Source organism: Chanos chanos, chromosome 8 (genome assembly GCF_902362185.1).
Source record: "Chanos chanos chromosome 8, fChaCha1.1, whole genome shotgun sequence".
Lineage (NCBI taxonomy): Eukaryota > Metazoa > Chordata > Actinopteri > Gonorynchiformes > Chanidae > Chanos > Chanos chanos.
The window spans coordinates 10320639-10334513 of NC_044502.1; the positions used below are offsets into that span (position 1 = coordinate 10320639).

Here is a 13875-nt window from a genome sequence, read left to right on the forward strand (position 1 = left end):
AACTGCTTTTACTTGGTCATATCAATGATAGACTGGATTCATACCTCCACTTACAACTCAAACAAAGAAACGAAACTTCTTGCGGTTATTTCTCTCACTCTAGATGTATACCGACAGTGTTTGACAGGTGAGGTAATCCACTTTCTCTATCAGCGAGACTAAAGTTTTGGTGAAATCTATGTTGAGTAATTGCCGTGCTGGGGGGGGGGGGGGGGGGGGGGGGGGACTGTATATGTCTCTGTGAAACTGCTCATTTGAATCCAGGCCTGGGTTTGGATTTCAGAACACCGAGCATGCTTTCATATCTCAAAGTTAAAACAAAAATATACCAACGTCAAAATCAGCATCTCAAAGATTCCACATGAGCTTATTACATCACTCCCCTTTTCTTGGTTTGTTTTCTTTTTTTCTATCTAAAATTACTGAAACAAATAAATAATCATATACTTTATATGTACACATTATTTACATTTTGGTCTGTACCAGTTTTATAGTAGTTTGTAGCATTTCGTGACATTCACTTTTTTTTCTGGTTTTACTACCCCTACTATAAATTGCTAACAAGGATATGGCTCTCAGATGCAGTCTGACAGCACTGAAATTAGAGACTGTATTGGCTTCAGTCTTCATGTCATATAAATATACACACAGTAGCTATTATACCACTGGGGCACAGAACAGACACAGATGGACTTTGTGATACAAAATTAAATGACTCTTTTTTTCTGTGTTGGCATTCCTCTCTCATCCCATGGCAACGCGTGCGCGCGCGCGTGCGTGTGTGTGAGTGACTAAGGACGGGTGGGATGTCTCAGAGGATGTGTGGAGGTTGAGGATGACGTGGATCATCGAGATCTGAGCAGGGCCCTGTACACAGCGAAGCCCAAGACAACGAACACCGTGGCTCCAATGCTCGCTCTCAGCCAGAAACTGGAACTCTTCAGATCTGCCTGGGACACATGCCTGCGGAAGAGACAGAAAGCACGCGAGAGTCAGCACGCGCGCGCTGCCCGAGAGACGTTTGGAACGTCGTGACGGCGATTTAAAATGTGTTTTTTTTTTTAAAAAAAAGGATGATTATGCATGCAAAACAACGCTTCTTTAACGTAACGTGATCAGCAATACTGTAATATGTCATTGAAATCATATTCTCGTATCCGCAGCACTACAAAAAAAAACGACCACAACAAAAGGGTGAAATGATGATGTGACATAAAAAAAAGGCACTGATTGAATAGGTAAAGGAAATAGATAAAGGAAACCAGGAGAGAAAGACAGAACCAAAACATATCAAAACTACAGAGACCACAATGATGGGCTTATAAGACATAACGATGCGACATACAGACACAAAAATAAAACTGCAGGCAAGCACAAAATAAGAACCCTTGATAGATGAAGTCAAAGGAATGAAGGACAACGGTTACCAGGGAAACAAATATAAGCATACAAGAGTGACGAACAATGTGAATATGACACAACACAGAAAGGCTGAGAGACTCAAAAGAGGAACATAAAAACAAAACAAAACAAAACCACCCAAATATGATGAAATGTTTCTACGTTTTTGTTCGACTTCAAATTATACCGTTTCCCTTTCGAATTTCAAATAGTTCAATTTCAAATTCTTCTCAGCAGAAACACGTAAAGTGGGAACAAATTGTGCGAGAGATAAAGTCCTCTCACTTGGTCCGCAGCATACTTAACGTTTCCCGTGCTCCTCCAGTCGTCAGCGGCTGCGGCTGAAGAGCATGTAGAGGGGGAATTAGGTTGTGCTACCCGTCAAAATAAGCTGACGGAGCAGCCGCGCTAACGAGATTACCATTACCAGGCTCCTGACGGAGCAACCAAGATGAAAGTGAGTGATCCAAACAGCAGACGGAGCAACGTCCACGGTAGTTTTAAAAGACCGACTTAGATAGAGGAGTCTGTTGAAATATTAAATAAATCGCACCAGAGCCTTAAGAACTGATCAGAGGATGAGGATAAAATAAAAATGCAGGAGAAGAGAATGGAAAGCGGGTGGGCTTATGAGAGAACGTAAACAGAAACAGATGATGATGGGGGAGGGGGCGGGAGGGTGGATGTGTTTTCTCAGAAGAGATTAAGAACCTGCTGAACACGGTAGTGTAGAGTTTGGCCTTAACGGTCTGGAGCAGCTCCGAGTTTAGCAAGTTCTGACAAAGGCAGAAGGTGCACCTGTTACAGGTGCACAAGCAGCGTAGACGAGCGTGGCTGTGGAGAGAGAGAGAGAGAGAGAGAGAGAGAGAGAGACAAAAAAACAAAACAACAACGCAAGTAAACAGGAGAGAAAGGGTCAGAGGACGCGGGTCGACACCGTGACAAAAGCCGCCCAGGGGACGTGGCATGATCTCGGGAGACCTGTTAATTGTCTTACGTGAGGAGGAACACAGAGTGAGGGATCTGTAAGGACAGAAAGGATAAGTCGAAAGAGTGATCAATACGTTAATGCTAAAATTTGCCATAATTTCTGACTGTTACTATATCGTAATATGCACAACACACAGTTTCTTTGACAATACGGTTGATGATGCTTTTCCCTAAACAAGCCAACAAAAAAAAAAAAACCCTTCAAGCTGTGCTACCCCAGATTAGAAGCTGAACAGCGAGATTGCTGTTACGTAATCTGACCCTTCTAGCTGCACTCAGCCTAGACCAGACCAACAGAATAACAGGCACATAAAGAATGTGTGTTCCTAGTTCTGACAGTTTATAGTACAGCAGGGGAGCGAGGGTTTCTTCGAACTTTCCTTCTGTACAAACCGTACAGACAGCGCTCCAGACCGACTGGAGTTTCTGAAGGGAAGTGATACAGTGGAGTCAAAAGGCGACCGAAAGTGTAAAAATATTTACCTGTTTTGCAAAGGGACCATCTGTTTGTACGTATGACGTGCACTTTTTACACTGTTACTGTTACTGTTACTATTACTACAGCAGATGAAATAATGAACAGGTAGTGATGTAAAGTCATAGAGCTAATCAGTGGGTGATAAATAAAGAGTAATGAGTCCTGAGACAGGTTTTTTGGGGGGGGTTTTTTGTAATTTCAGTTTAAAAACATCACTGTGTATTCCCAAATGTATTTCAACCAGACATCATTCAAATCAAGGCGCTGTGTTTTGTCGAGAGTTTCTGCTCATTAAGTGAACCACGCATTAACGTGGCTAAGCAGGGCACGTAGGGAGGAGAGAGGAACCGTACTCACGGGTACATGGCCATGGTGGTGAGTTTGATGAAAATGTCTTTGCTGGGGGGTGCGGCAGTGTTGCAGGTGTAGGACTGCGGAGGGGGCATCTTGTGTTTGCGGCAGAACTCCAGCGGCGTGAGACTGTACTGCTGCTTCATCTCCGGCAGGTCCGACTTGGCGGCGACCATCATGCACGGCGTCTTGCTATCCATGAAGTATTGCTGGACAGACATAAGCGTATCAGAGCACCGTCATGCGTCAGGCGTTAGCAGAGACTCACAAATGTATATTGTTTATTGGTCCCCTGGTGACACAAACAAAATGGAGGAATGGCTAAAATGGCTGAACCCCATGAGTGAAACTGTAATATTTTTTCGAAAATAGGTTTTTGTCATTGTTTTTATACAAAATCAAAATCGATACAAAATTTTTTTTTGTACAAAAACTGTGAAGCTCCTTTTGGACAGTAAATTCAGTCCCATACAGATGACACAAATATCAGCCCAAAAATGGAATCGAACAAACGGTCATTTGTTTCTGGTCAGTGGAAAAAACAATCACCACTGACTGCCTGATGTGAAAGAGAAAGAAATGTCCAAAGACAAAAACCCCAGGAAAGGCTGCACGCCATTATTTGAATAAAAGCAAATGAAATATCACCTCGTTCACAATAAACAAAAACATCACCTGTGGCTTGGATGCAAGCCACCAAATAAACAACAGCCATTAACTTAAAAAAAAATGAAAATGGTATGATGAAGTGACGTTTCATCTGCTTGTAAATCAAAATGTTTCATAGAAAATGTCTGAATGTGGGGCGGGTCTTAGATGGTAAATTACCGTGTGACACATGTGAACCTACCTTGAAGACCCTGGCACAGTACTCAAAAGAGCACGGGTTACTGACATCATAGACTAAGCATACGACATCACAGGACAGGTCAGTCTCAGAGAGGAAGTCAAAGTCTGGGAAGACTTCATGCAGCTGGGGAGAGAGAGAGAGCATGGTAGTAATTTAATGACGAAACTCCAGCAAAGTGAATGATAAACTCTTTGAAAAGAAAAGGGTTAAAAAGCGAGCTCACCAGAAGGTATTTTTCCTGGCCGTACACGTAGGCAGTGCTGATTGCGTAATAAGATTTGTGCTCCTCCCGTACTGTCTTCTGCCGCTGAGAGAGGCGTACAAAAGCTCATCAAATAACACGGCTATACACCTCGCAACAACGATCAGTTTTAACAAACAAAAACACAACATTCAAGTAAAGAAAGAAGCATTAGCACCTGCCCGTATGTCTAAAAAAACAGACAAACTTCTTGTTGGGTCGGTGACTCAAGTACTGGACTAGAGGAAGATTAACGTGCTCCCAAAACATTTGCCAAAAACAGGCGGTAAGTTGTTTGCGCGGTTAGGACTTACCATGAGGTTCCTTCCGAGAAAGCCCTGAAGAAAACCGCTCTTGCCACTGCCGTTCCCTCCAAACACGTTACAGCGGAATACATTACGCTGAGTCTGCTTCTTCTGGAGGTCTATCTTCTTATCCCGGGTCACTGCCGTGGACAAAACACATGCATTCATTTGAACAGGGGGGTATTCCAAGTATGTGATTTAGTGACTAACCCAGCTAAATTAACTAAGAATAAGCAGCAAACCTAATAGAAGAGCCGCATGGCTTTGTTTTGCTAGGAGAATGAAGCCATAGGGCTCTTCTATTAGGGAGTTTACTACCTACTCTTAGCCAGGCTAGTCACTAAACCACATACTTGGAATGCACCCCCAGGTCTACGCGTTCAGACAGAGGGCAAAAGAGTTTATTATACATAGACAACCATTTCGGTAACTTTGACATTTAAATTGTGAGAGAGATAATCTCAGTTTTGTTTTAACTGCCAGTTAATACCAAATAGGACTTTTGAGGTTTTAAGAGCTCGTCTCTAAAGCCCTATATTCAAAGTTATTACTCATACTGCAGTGATGCTGTTGCTATGGCAACCTGGCATTCTCACCTGTGATAGCAGCAGCCTGGGACTCCTGTTCAGAGATGATGGAATAACCTAAATATCCCAGATACTCCAGACACCGCTGGACGTCTAGGTAGGTAGTCAGCCTAAAAATATGACAACGCGTACGCACATCATGAGTTCTCTTGTGGGTGTTACAGTCTTCTTGTCTTCTCTGTCTTTTAATATTTACTTCCAAAATCAGTAATCACCTTAGGTTCCAATGTAAACCATTATTCAAAGACTTTATTGCCATATGCAAATGTTTCAACACTTTCAGATATTCAAGAAGAACCTTGAGTAGAACTGATCTTCAGTTGATTTCCATATAACATGAATTCGTAACCTGCGGTCGTTCACGCAAAGCCCGATACGTGAAAACATTAAGAAACCCTAGGGGATCATACTAACGTCCACTGAGAGAGGTAGCCTTGGTAGGTGATCCAGCCCTGGTCGTTGGTACAGACTGTGTTGTTAACATCAGGACCCCATGGCATGTAGGGGAAGACATCAAAAAGATCCTTAAGCTCCTCTGGAGACAATGCACAGTCCCGATCCTAAAACAACCAGACAGGCCAGTACGATTACAGCGCAAAACTGTGGCACAGCAAAACGGAGATACTTCTGTGTTTTCTCTAGGAGCATGAACAACAGCTGTGCTATTTACATTGCTACTACAAAGCACAGAACCGGCATGTTCAGGAGGTCTGGTGGGGGGCTTTGGACAATTTCGAAAAACATTTCGTTTTAGAGGTTCTTGAGAAGTAATTAAAACCCTTTATTAAAATGATTACGCTAATTACTTGAGGAGGATCCAGTGAGCCAAGCTGCAACAGTAATTATTTTCAGTAAGTATAATAAGTGGCATGTTCATACAAACTTAAAAATCAATCATGCAAATTAACATTAATGAGAAATGAATTTCCACTCAGTCCTGTTTTCCACTGAGGCTATTACAAATGCCTCTACGCTGTTTTATGTAAATCATGAACTCAGATAGATTATTGTCCTCCCAATAAATGCGCACAGTATCTCAATGGGAAAAAGCTGTTACCTTGTCATGTTTGTCAAAGACGCTTTGCAGGAACAGGTAAGCATTATGGTTGAGCTCAGTGGTGCAATCTGGAAGTATTTTTAACCTGAAGGAATGTAAACAGTGTGTCAGATTGGGAAGGTGCTGGATTACGAGATAAAATGAGCCGGATTAAGCGACGACTCCTAAAAAGACCGTGCGCGGGGAGAATACACACAGAGAGAATTAAGGTCAAGGTTTGTTATCCTTGTCTCTAACAAGCAAGACGTTGTCTTTAAGGCCCTACAACCCATTCCATTCTTGGTCACTGTATGGACCAAGCTGCACCTTCAGGCAGAGTCTAACGTACTCTGTACATACAGGATCGTTGGGTCCTCGAAATGACTGTTTTATAGACTGATTAAAGAGATGAGGTACACTGTGAATAGCTCTAAGCCTGAGCTGGCACACAGATAGCACTGCTGTTAGGGTAAAACATCTGTTTGGCCAGCAGGGCACTCACGGGGGGAAGAGGTAGTCCTGATGGAGCTCTAAGTCATCATCATAACCAAAGCGCCTTAGCACAGTCCACGTGGTTTCATGCCTCCCTCTCTGGATGAATAGTGTGTGGAGGAAGAGGAAGCCTGAGATGAAGAGAAGAGGACGCAATAAATAAGTAAATACATAAATGTACTAAAATAAAACAATGATATATCTCTTAGAAATACAAACGGGAAGCCACACACAAGCGCACTGCAGTTCATGGATATCTATGGGATGGGGTTTTACTCGGGGGGGGGGGGGGGGGGGCAACATAACGTTACACTTGCGGCACCTTTCAGGGTCAGGCCGTTGTCACAAACCCCGTCCGTCAAATTTTTCTTCACTACGTTCTTAACGTCCTCCAGGGCCTGCGGTGCGAGCGGAGTATTGAAGCAGGTCCTCTGTGAGTGACATTAAACAAAAGAACAAGTCGACTCTGAAACAAAAGCATTCCGTACTCACAAAGTGCAGGCTACGTCAGTGTGCGCTCTATAAACCACGGCCAAAGGGTAAGTAATTATTAACCACAGAAAAGATACGCTAGTGATGAAAGTGTAACTAATACATGAATAAATTATTAACAGCGTGAAAAAGAAAAGTCAAGCATTTTAAACAAGCGTTTTTTACACTACCTGGAAAAAGTTGAGCTCGTTATCGTTGAGAATGCCATCGTTGTCCAAATCCGACACCTTAAAGATGCGGGTTAGAGCCCTGACACAGGCTGGCCTCATCTGCTGGACACACAGAACAAGATTAATCTGGTTTGTGTTGAGTGTTACTTAACGGTACAGTTATTCTCTGCCAACGTCCACACAGCCACTGCATTCAATTTCTATCTGAAAATGAGGATCTCTATTTGTTCGAAATCGTATGAAATATTACGTAGGGGGTGAGCAGTGCTTCAGCTCTTAGGCAAAAATAGTGTTCTGGAAGTGACTCAAAAAACATCTTTCAGCCGTGAGTTCTTATACTGGATGTTACTGGTCGAAAGCTTGATGAGGAAGCAGGTTACCTCCTTCTGGTCTGGGCAGTACAGGGGGCCCGTGGGATGAAGGACAGCTTTCTGAGCATAGTAAAAGAGCTCCGAGATGTTCTTCAGGTTCTTCGCCGAACACTTTGCACGAAAAACCACGGAGAGGAAAACGTCATTAAACGGGTACAAACATACAAAATCAAAAAACGATATCAACCGACTTTAAGAACAAAAACAATGTCTCATCGTCGCAGAGAACTGCCTGTCAATTTGCAGTGAATGAGATGGTGAGATGACAAATCAGAAAATGTTACACACGGGATTCTGCAGTTTGTGAAATGATATTTTAATCCTGTTGTAAGGTAAAAAAAAACACCCATGAAATCATAGTGCATTAAACAACAAGTCAGGTGACTTAAAACAAGAACCTAACATATAAAGTGCTTCAGGTACTGATGAAACCTCCATTTGTTTTGATGTTATTAATCAAACTTGGTATGCCTGGTAACTGGTCAACTAATCAGTCCTTGTCAGGTAGTCCTTAACATAATTTTCAGTCAGGTAGTCCTTATTGTGGTGCTAGACACACCGGTCTGCGCAGAGAGTTTCGACAGACATTTTTTGGCACTTTAACTTTGTTCAGTAGACCATTTAATCTGATAAAAAAAAAAGGTAACCCAGGAGGTGCCTGGTGAGCTGGGTGGAGACTGCCACTGAATAGTCAAACATACCGCATTGTTCCGTGTTCCTTTGTTTGTTTGTTTACGATAACAAGCCATTCTAGGCTGGTGACTTGCTCATGAGGCTGACAGCTGTCAAACTCACTACAGCAAGGCTTCACCACTACCCTTATTCTTCAAACTGTGATTTGATGAGTGAGGTTCCCCAACTTGCCGTCCAAATGCCCCAACTTTACCACTGGTTCCGTTAAACTGCGAGATAACTCTGTGACCATTACTAACATGGAACCTCACCTATTGCAATACTATCAAAGGCACCGTATGCAGGCAATGTTCATACAAAGAGAACATAATGCCCTTCACTGCCATAAAGTATGATCCCTAAAATAGCTGTTCTGAGCTGGTCCCTTAAATAGTCTCTAAATTCAGTAACACAGAGAGTTGAACTGATCTATGTTTATTACATATTTAAAATAGGCCGTCATTTGAAGAATCCCTTTTGATGGAGGAATGAGTGGACCATAGTGCTCACCTCCACGCAGGTCTCTATCTCAGCGTACTGGTTCATAATGGGCAGAATCGTCTCCATGCTACTGTGCTCCACCAAATCTGACTTGTTCCCCACAAGAATCAGCGGTACCCTTACAAACAGATGCAGAAAGAGTTGGATCTACTGAACTTAACTGGATCACACTGAATTAAACTGGTCTGAGATAGCCAAACCAGATTAAACTGGTCCAGATCATATCAAAGCATCTGAAAGAGAAATAAGCATAGTAAACTGACAGCCTGGAACAACTTGGTTCAAACTCATTCAAATTACTTTGCATATTTAACATAATGAATAGGACTGAACCATTTCAAATTAGCCCAAACCAGATAAAACAGGATTACACCAAATCCATCTGATTCAAACCAGACAAAAAAAAATGGACCACACTGGATCAAACTGTTTAACATACTTCACACTATAAACATGATAAACCAGATTCAACCAGTTTAAACTACTCAAAATCAGATTAAAAGGTTTTACCTGTTAATCTTGGTAAACACAGCAAATCACTTCAAACTGTCTAGTCTTTTAACAGTCACTGTGTGGATCTTTGTCACTTTCTCTTTGGTATACAGCACACTTCATGTTACATTACAAACATGTCAAAACACGTCATGTTTCGAGTGAATACTTATCAGTAAGGACATGCCTCTAATGCTATGATACTAAGCAGCACAGGCTCACAGATGTTTCCTGACTATGGTCACATAGCATGCAGAACACACCACATCTATCACACACCTGCTATCCTTGTCAGTTCTGTCATTTATGAGTGGTATCCAATGACTCGTCACCTATTAAAGAGTGAAAGGTTAAAATGACAGCACATTCAGGAAAAAATGCTAAAAAGTCAATATGAAAAAATGAATTCACACCTTAAATACAATGCCAAGGAAAAAATACACAACTTCAAATGTTACAATCAAATAACTGGTTAGGACTAATCATTTTTAGGGGGGAGGAGTAATATTTCTTTTCTTTTATTTATATTAAATATGTCCTAATTTATGTTTACCCTGATCAAACATCACTCCAACATTCACTCACCTTTTCAATTGATTTCTTGTTATTGACTGAGTAGACGATGCAGATGACGTTGGCCTGTAATGGAAGGGAAAGCAAGACACATTTAAAAGCCATTAAGAACTGCTTCATCGTACATATATGTCATCACACCAAAATCACAGTATTGATCTCACCTTTGATATTTCCTGATACAACTGTTCATCCGTCTGCTCTGCCTCTGTTCAAAATAAAAATAAGGTAGAGTTCAGCGACAGAACAACTATTAGAGTGCTACTGCAGAATGCGAGGAGTATTATGGGCTGGCAGGTCTCTTACCTGAGTAATCCACTATGTGGGTGGGCACTCTTTCTGGGGTAACATCTGCGGGTATGGTGATCTCTTCAGCCCGGTATGGAACCTATGGATAAGGACACAACCAAACTCACTCTGCTGCGTCTGAACATAAATTAGCACTCGGGACCATCAGGCAAAGAAGCAGAAATATATTAATTAAACATCAGCTCTTGTCCTACTAACTAACTGTGACGTCTTTTGATATTCAAATTCAGATCTGTTTCATGAAAGCAGAAGAATCGAGTGAGAGTTTTCATACCACATCTGGAAACTCCTCGCTGACCAGTGACATGATCAAAGAGGTCTTTCCCACTTTAGCTGATAAAACAAAAGACAAAACACGTTGTTCAAATTCCTGGATATCACAGAACTAACCCTCTCATTTTGACCAAGAATGAAACACTCACCACCAAGGCTGAAACCAAAAAGCATTCTTGACATAATGTTCCATTAGTAATACACTGCCGAGGCCCGCGTTTCCAAACTTCGTTTGAGCGCAAACAATTAAAAAACTGAAATAAAAGTCACTGTAATGCTAATCATGAGAAATACCTGTTTTGACATTTAGACCCTAAGCTGAAGCAGCACTATCCTGACGTCTGCACTCACGCAGAGTTAAGACACTCTGATGAATTACGAGAGAAAGTTTGGCTGGGTTAAGTAGCTGGTGTCTGTAAGCTTGTATCTGAAATAGCCCACATGGTTTTAGGTTTGGATGCACAAGACACACAGTGCAACACTCTTGTTCCACTCCTGATCCAGAATTAGTACTGATAAATGAAGACCTAAATATGAATGTGGGCATATGGCAAATCTTCATTTATAACACCAAAACAGCTCTGATATCACACGCTTCAGATGGAAGTATGTAAGTGAGAATTTACTTTGCATAAGGGTAAAAATAGTTCCTTGTTAGCATCAAGCCATCTAGCCACAGATTCTCTCGTCAATCTGCTATTTTATTTGAGATCACAGTCTCTCTGACACCAGGACTGCGATTCCTACAGCATTAGTCATGAATGAACAGAGAAGACCAACGTCTGACTTGTACTCGTTTGCTCAAAAACATAAACACACATTAATAAAAAAAATAAGAGCAGAGACATAGTTGATCTAGACAGTAAACGTACTAATTCCATCACACAGTGACTTAAAATCAGGGACTACACTTGAGAAATCACCCTGTCTTGTTAACATACTAACAAACAACAGTACCCTTCTGAGTACTGTACAAACAAAGACTGTTGGGGGTAAACATGACACCTTGAGCATCCAAACATAAATATCTCACATTGTGGCATTTCCCTTGTTTAAGTGTCATTCAACTTCAGTCAACTCTTTTTGTACACAGCAACTGCACCATGCACATAGCCTAGCACTCAATCATTTCAGGTGAACAGTTTCATTCTCTTTTAACGCGACGTAGGCGCTGTATTTGTGGATAGGGACAAGGCAACAGACCTGTTCATACCAAGCAGTGATTGTTATTCGAGACATTGCAGCGACCCAGTGAGTAATACTGGTCCGTGACTTTGTTATTTCTTCTGTTCAAGATAATGAACGACATACAGTGGCACCGCAGGAAGGACGGAAGTCTACATGGAATATCCAAAAACATAACTTACGCTCTCCCACCAGCAAAATCCTGACGTCCTTCCGCATTTTCTCCAAATCGAATAACGGATATTAAATATCTACGGAAGAAACACATTTAAAAAGCTGTCATATGTGGTAGACAGTTGTAAACTGGCCGTCGTCTTTAGCAGTGCCTAAAATTTCTCCGACTGTGCACTCGACGTTGAAAGACAACGAGGATTTTACAAGAATACAGTACCTTAATGAAACACTGGTGGCTCATTTGCAGTGCAGAAAAGGAATAACTGGTATTCCGTCATTCATAATAACAGCTGCCTCAAGCCAGTGAGCCGGTTACTGTAGCCTAGCGTCCACACAGCCTGTTATGACACAGATACTACAGCGGATCCCTAGTCCACTTTCCTGTTGTAACGAATACACGCCTCCTCATGCTGACCTCCAACGTGCAGACGAATATTATAGAGGGACAAACCGTACAGTACAATAACGAAACGCGAAAATTATGCGACGCTTAACATTGTATTCGTGTCTTACCTCCAAGGACATTTTTCAATAAATCTAATAAATATTAACATAAATAAAACAAATAAAAAGCAGAATCCATGAAATTAAATATCATAAGGAAAAGGCACTATGAGGAGAAATGGGCAAATAAATAACACTTTGTTCTCTGGTGTCCTCAAAACATTGGAACAAATCAGACACACTACAGATCATGTACAGGAAAGGCACGTTTTCAATTTTATGGGTGATAAGGAAATTTCAGATGGGTCTGTGTCCACGTGTTAACCACCTGTTAGCAGGATCACTTGTGTTATAAAATTATTCAAGTTTGAAAGGAAATGTAACAATAGAAGACTTCATGTCTTTTGATAGGTACAAACATTAAACATCTGATTATGAAATGCATGTTTGTAAATAGGTTCACGATAGGTTGACAATATCATTTTTTTTAGCAAAAACACTGACATTGACACAGACACTGATTTCAATCAAACATTTGTTTGAACGGTGAAGGATGCGTGGAAATACACACAACATTGGTTCCTTTAAAAGACTGCACTCTGTTCATTGAAACTAGGATCGAGAAATAGGAAAAGACAGAGCATTATTCGTCTGTAAGCCATACAACCAGAACATTGGCCTCAGAGGAGCTGAGAAGTCTACTTGCACGTTGTACAAAAGTGTCAAGCCATTGGAGAGGCTATAAAACGAGAGGGAGCCATTAACTAAGTCAAGCACCAGCCTGACATATTCTGGGCAATCATGTTTAAGAGGTTCCTCCTTATTGTCATGCCAGAAGCTCAACCTCCCTCTGCTCCATTCCACACACCAGGAGCTGGAGGTGCGTCCCAACCTATTGCGGCGATCAAGGTCAAGGTAGGCCACACCCACTGCCCAACCCTTACTCCCAGCAGTGTCCACATCCCAGTAATGAATCCCCTCAGTGAATTCCTGTTCTGCCATCCACTGACTGATGTCAAAACGGTCAGGTTGTCCGGATGCGCGTACTGGCCTGACCTCAACCTTGCGTCTCGCCTGGTGGAAGGCTAAACGTTTATGCCCCAGCCGCGGACTGAAGGTCAGCAGGGCAAACTCTGCATCTGGAGCTAAGGGGGAAAGAAAGACATTACATGTAATTACAAGACAAAATCATATAAATATAGATTGAGCACCCAGATCTCTCTTTCTCTCTCTCTCTCTCTCTCTCTCTCTCTCACATACACACACACACACACACACACATAAACATATACTAACTAGAAGTGTAAACTTATTGAACAATACCATATAAATATTATTTTAAAAACTCAAAATTTCATAATAGCAGTAAAGAACAAATCAAACATACCGATTTCTGAATTCCTGATTACAAATTGGCAACCATTAGTCCCTAGAAGTCAAAAGATACAAATAAACCACCCGAATGAAGATACGACACAAATGGATTGA

The 13875-nt window shown here is 41.6% G+C and overlaps 1 protein-coding gene across 3 annotated transcripts; it reads right to left on the reverse strand.

The window, feature by feature from the left end:
• Positions 1-801: 801 nt before the first annotated feature.
• rhot1b (ras homolog family member T1) lies at positions 802-13437 on the reverse strand. 3 transcript variants are annotated; one of them, XM_030781271.1, is made up of 21 exons: positions 13422-13437; positions 11952-11990; positions 10586-10644; positions 10309-10390; positions 10167-10210; positions 10015-10068; positions 9709-9761; positions 8947-9055; positions 7774-7875; positions 7394-7492; positions 7054-7162; positions 6742-6862; positions 6261-6345; positions 5618-5763; positions 5213-5313; positions 4626-4756; positions 4294-4377; positions 4071-4193; positions 3227-3429; positions 2113-2235; positions 802-963 (listed from the first exon to the last, which is right to left on the reverse strand). In XM_030781271.1, exons 2-21 carry the CDS (start codon positions 11986-11988, stop codon positions 846-848), a joined length of 1983 nt encoding a protein of 660 aa, XP_030637131.1. In that variant the 5' UTR covers positions 11989-11990; positions 13422-13437; the 3' UTR covers positions 802-845. The 3 variants fall into 3 exon arrangements, with proteins under 3 accessions (XP_030637131.1, XP_030637132.1, XP_030637130.1); XM_030781272.1 differs by lacking the exon at positions 2113-2235; XM_030781270.1 differs by lacking the exons at positions 2113-2235; positions 13422-13437 and having other exon boundaries at positions 4294-4353; positions 4593-4756; positions 11952-11988.
• Between the last annotated feature and the right edge of the window lie 438 nt (positions 13438-13875).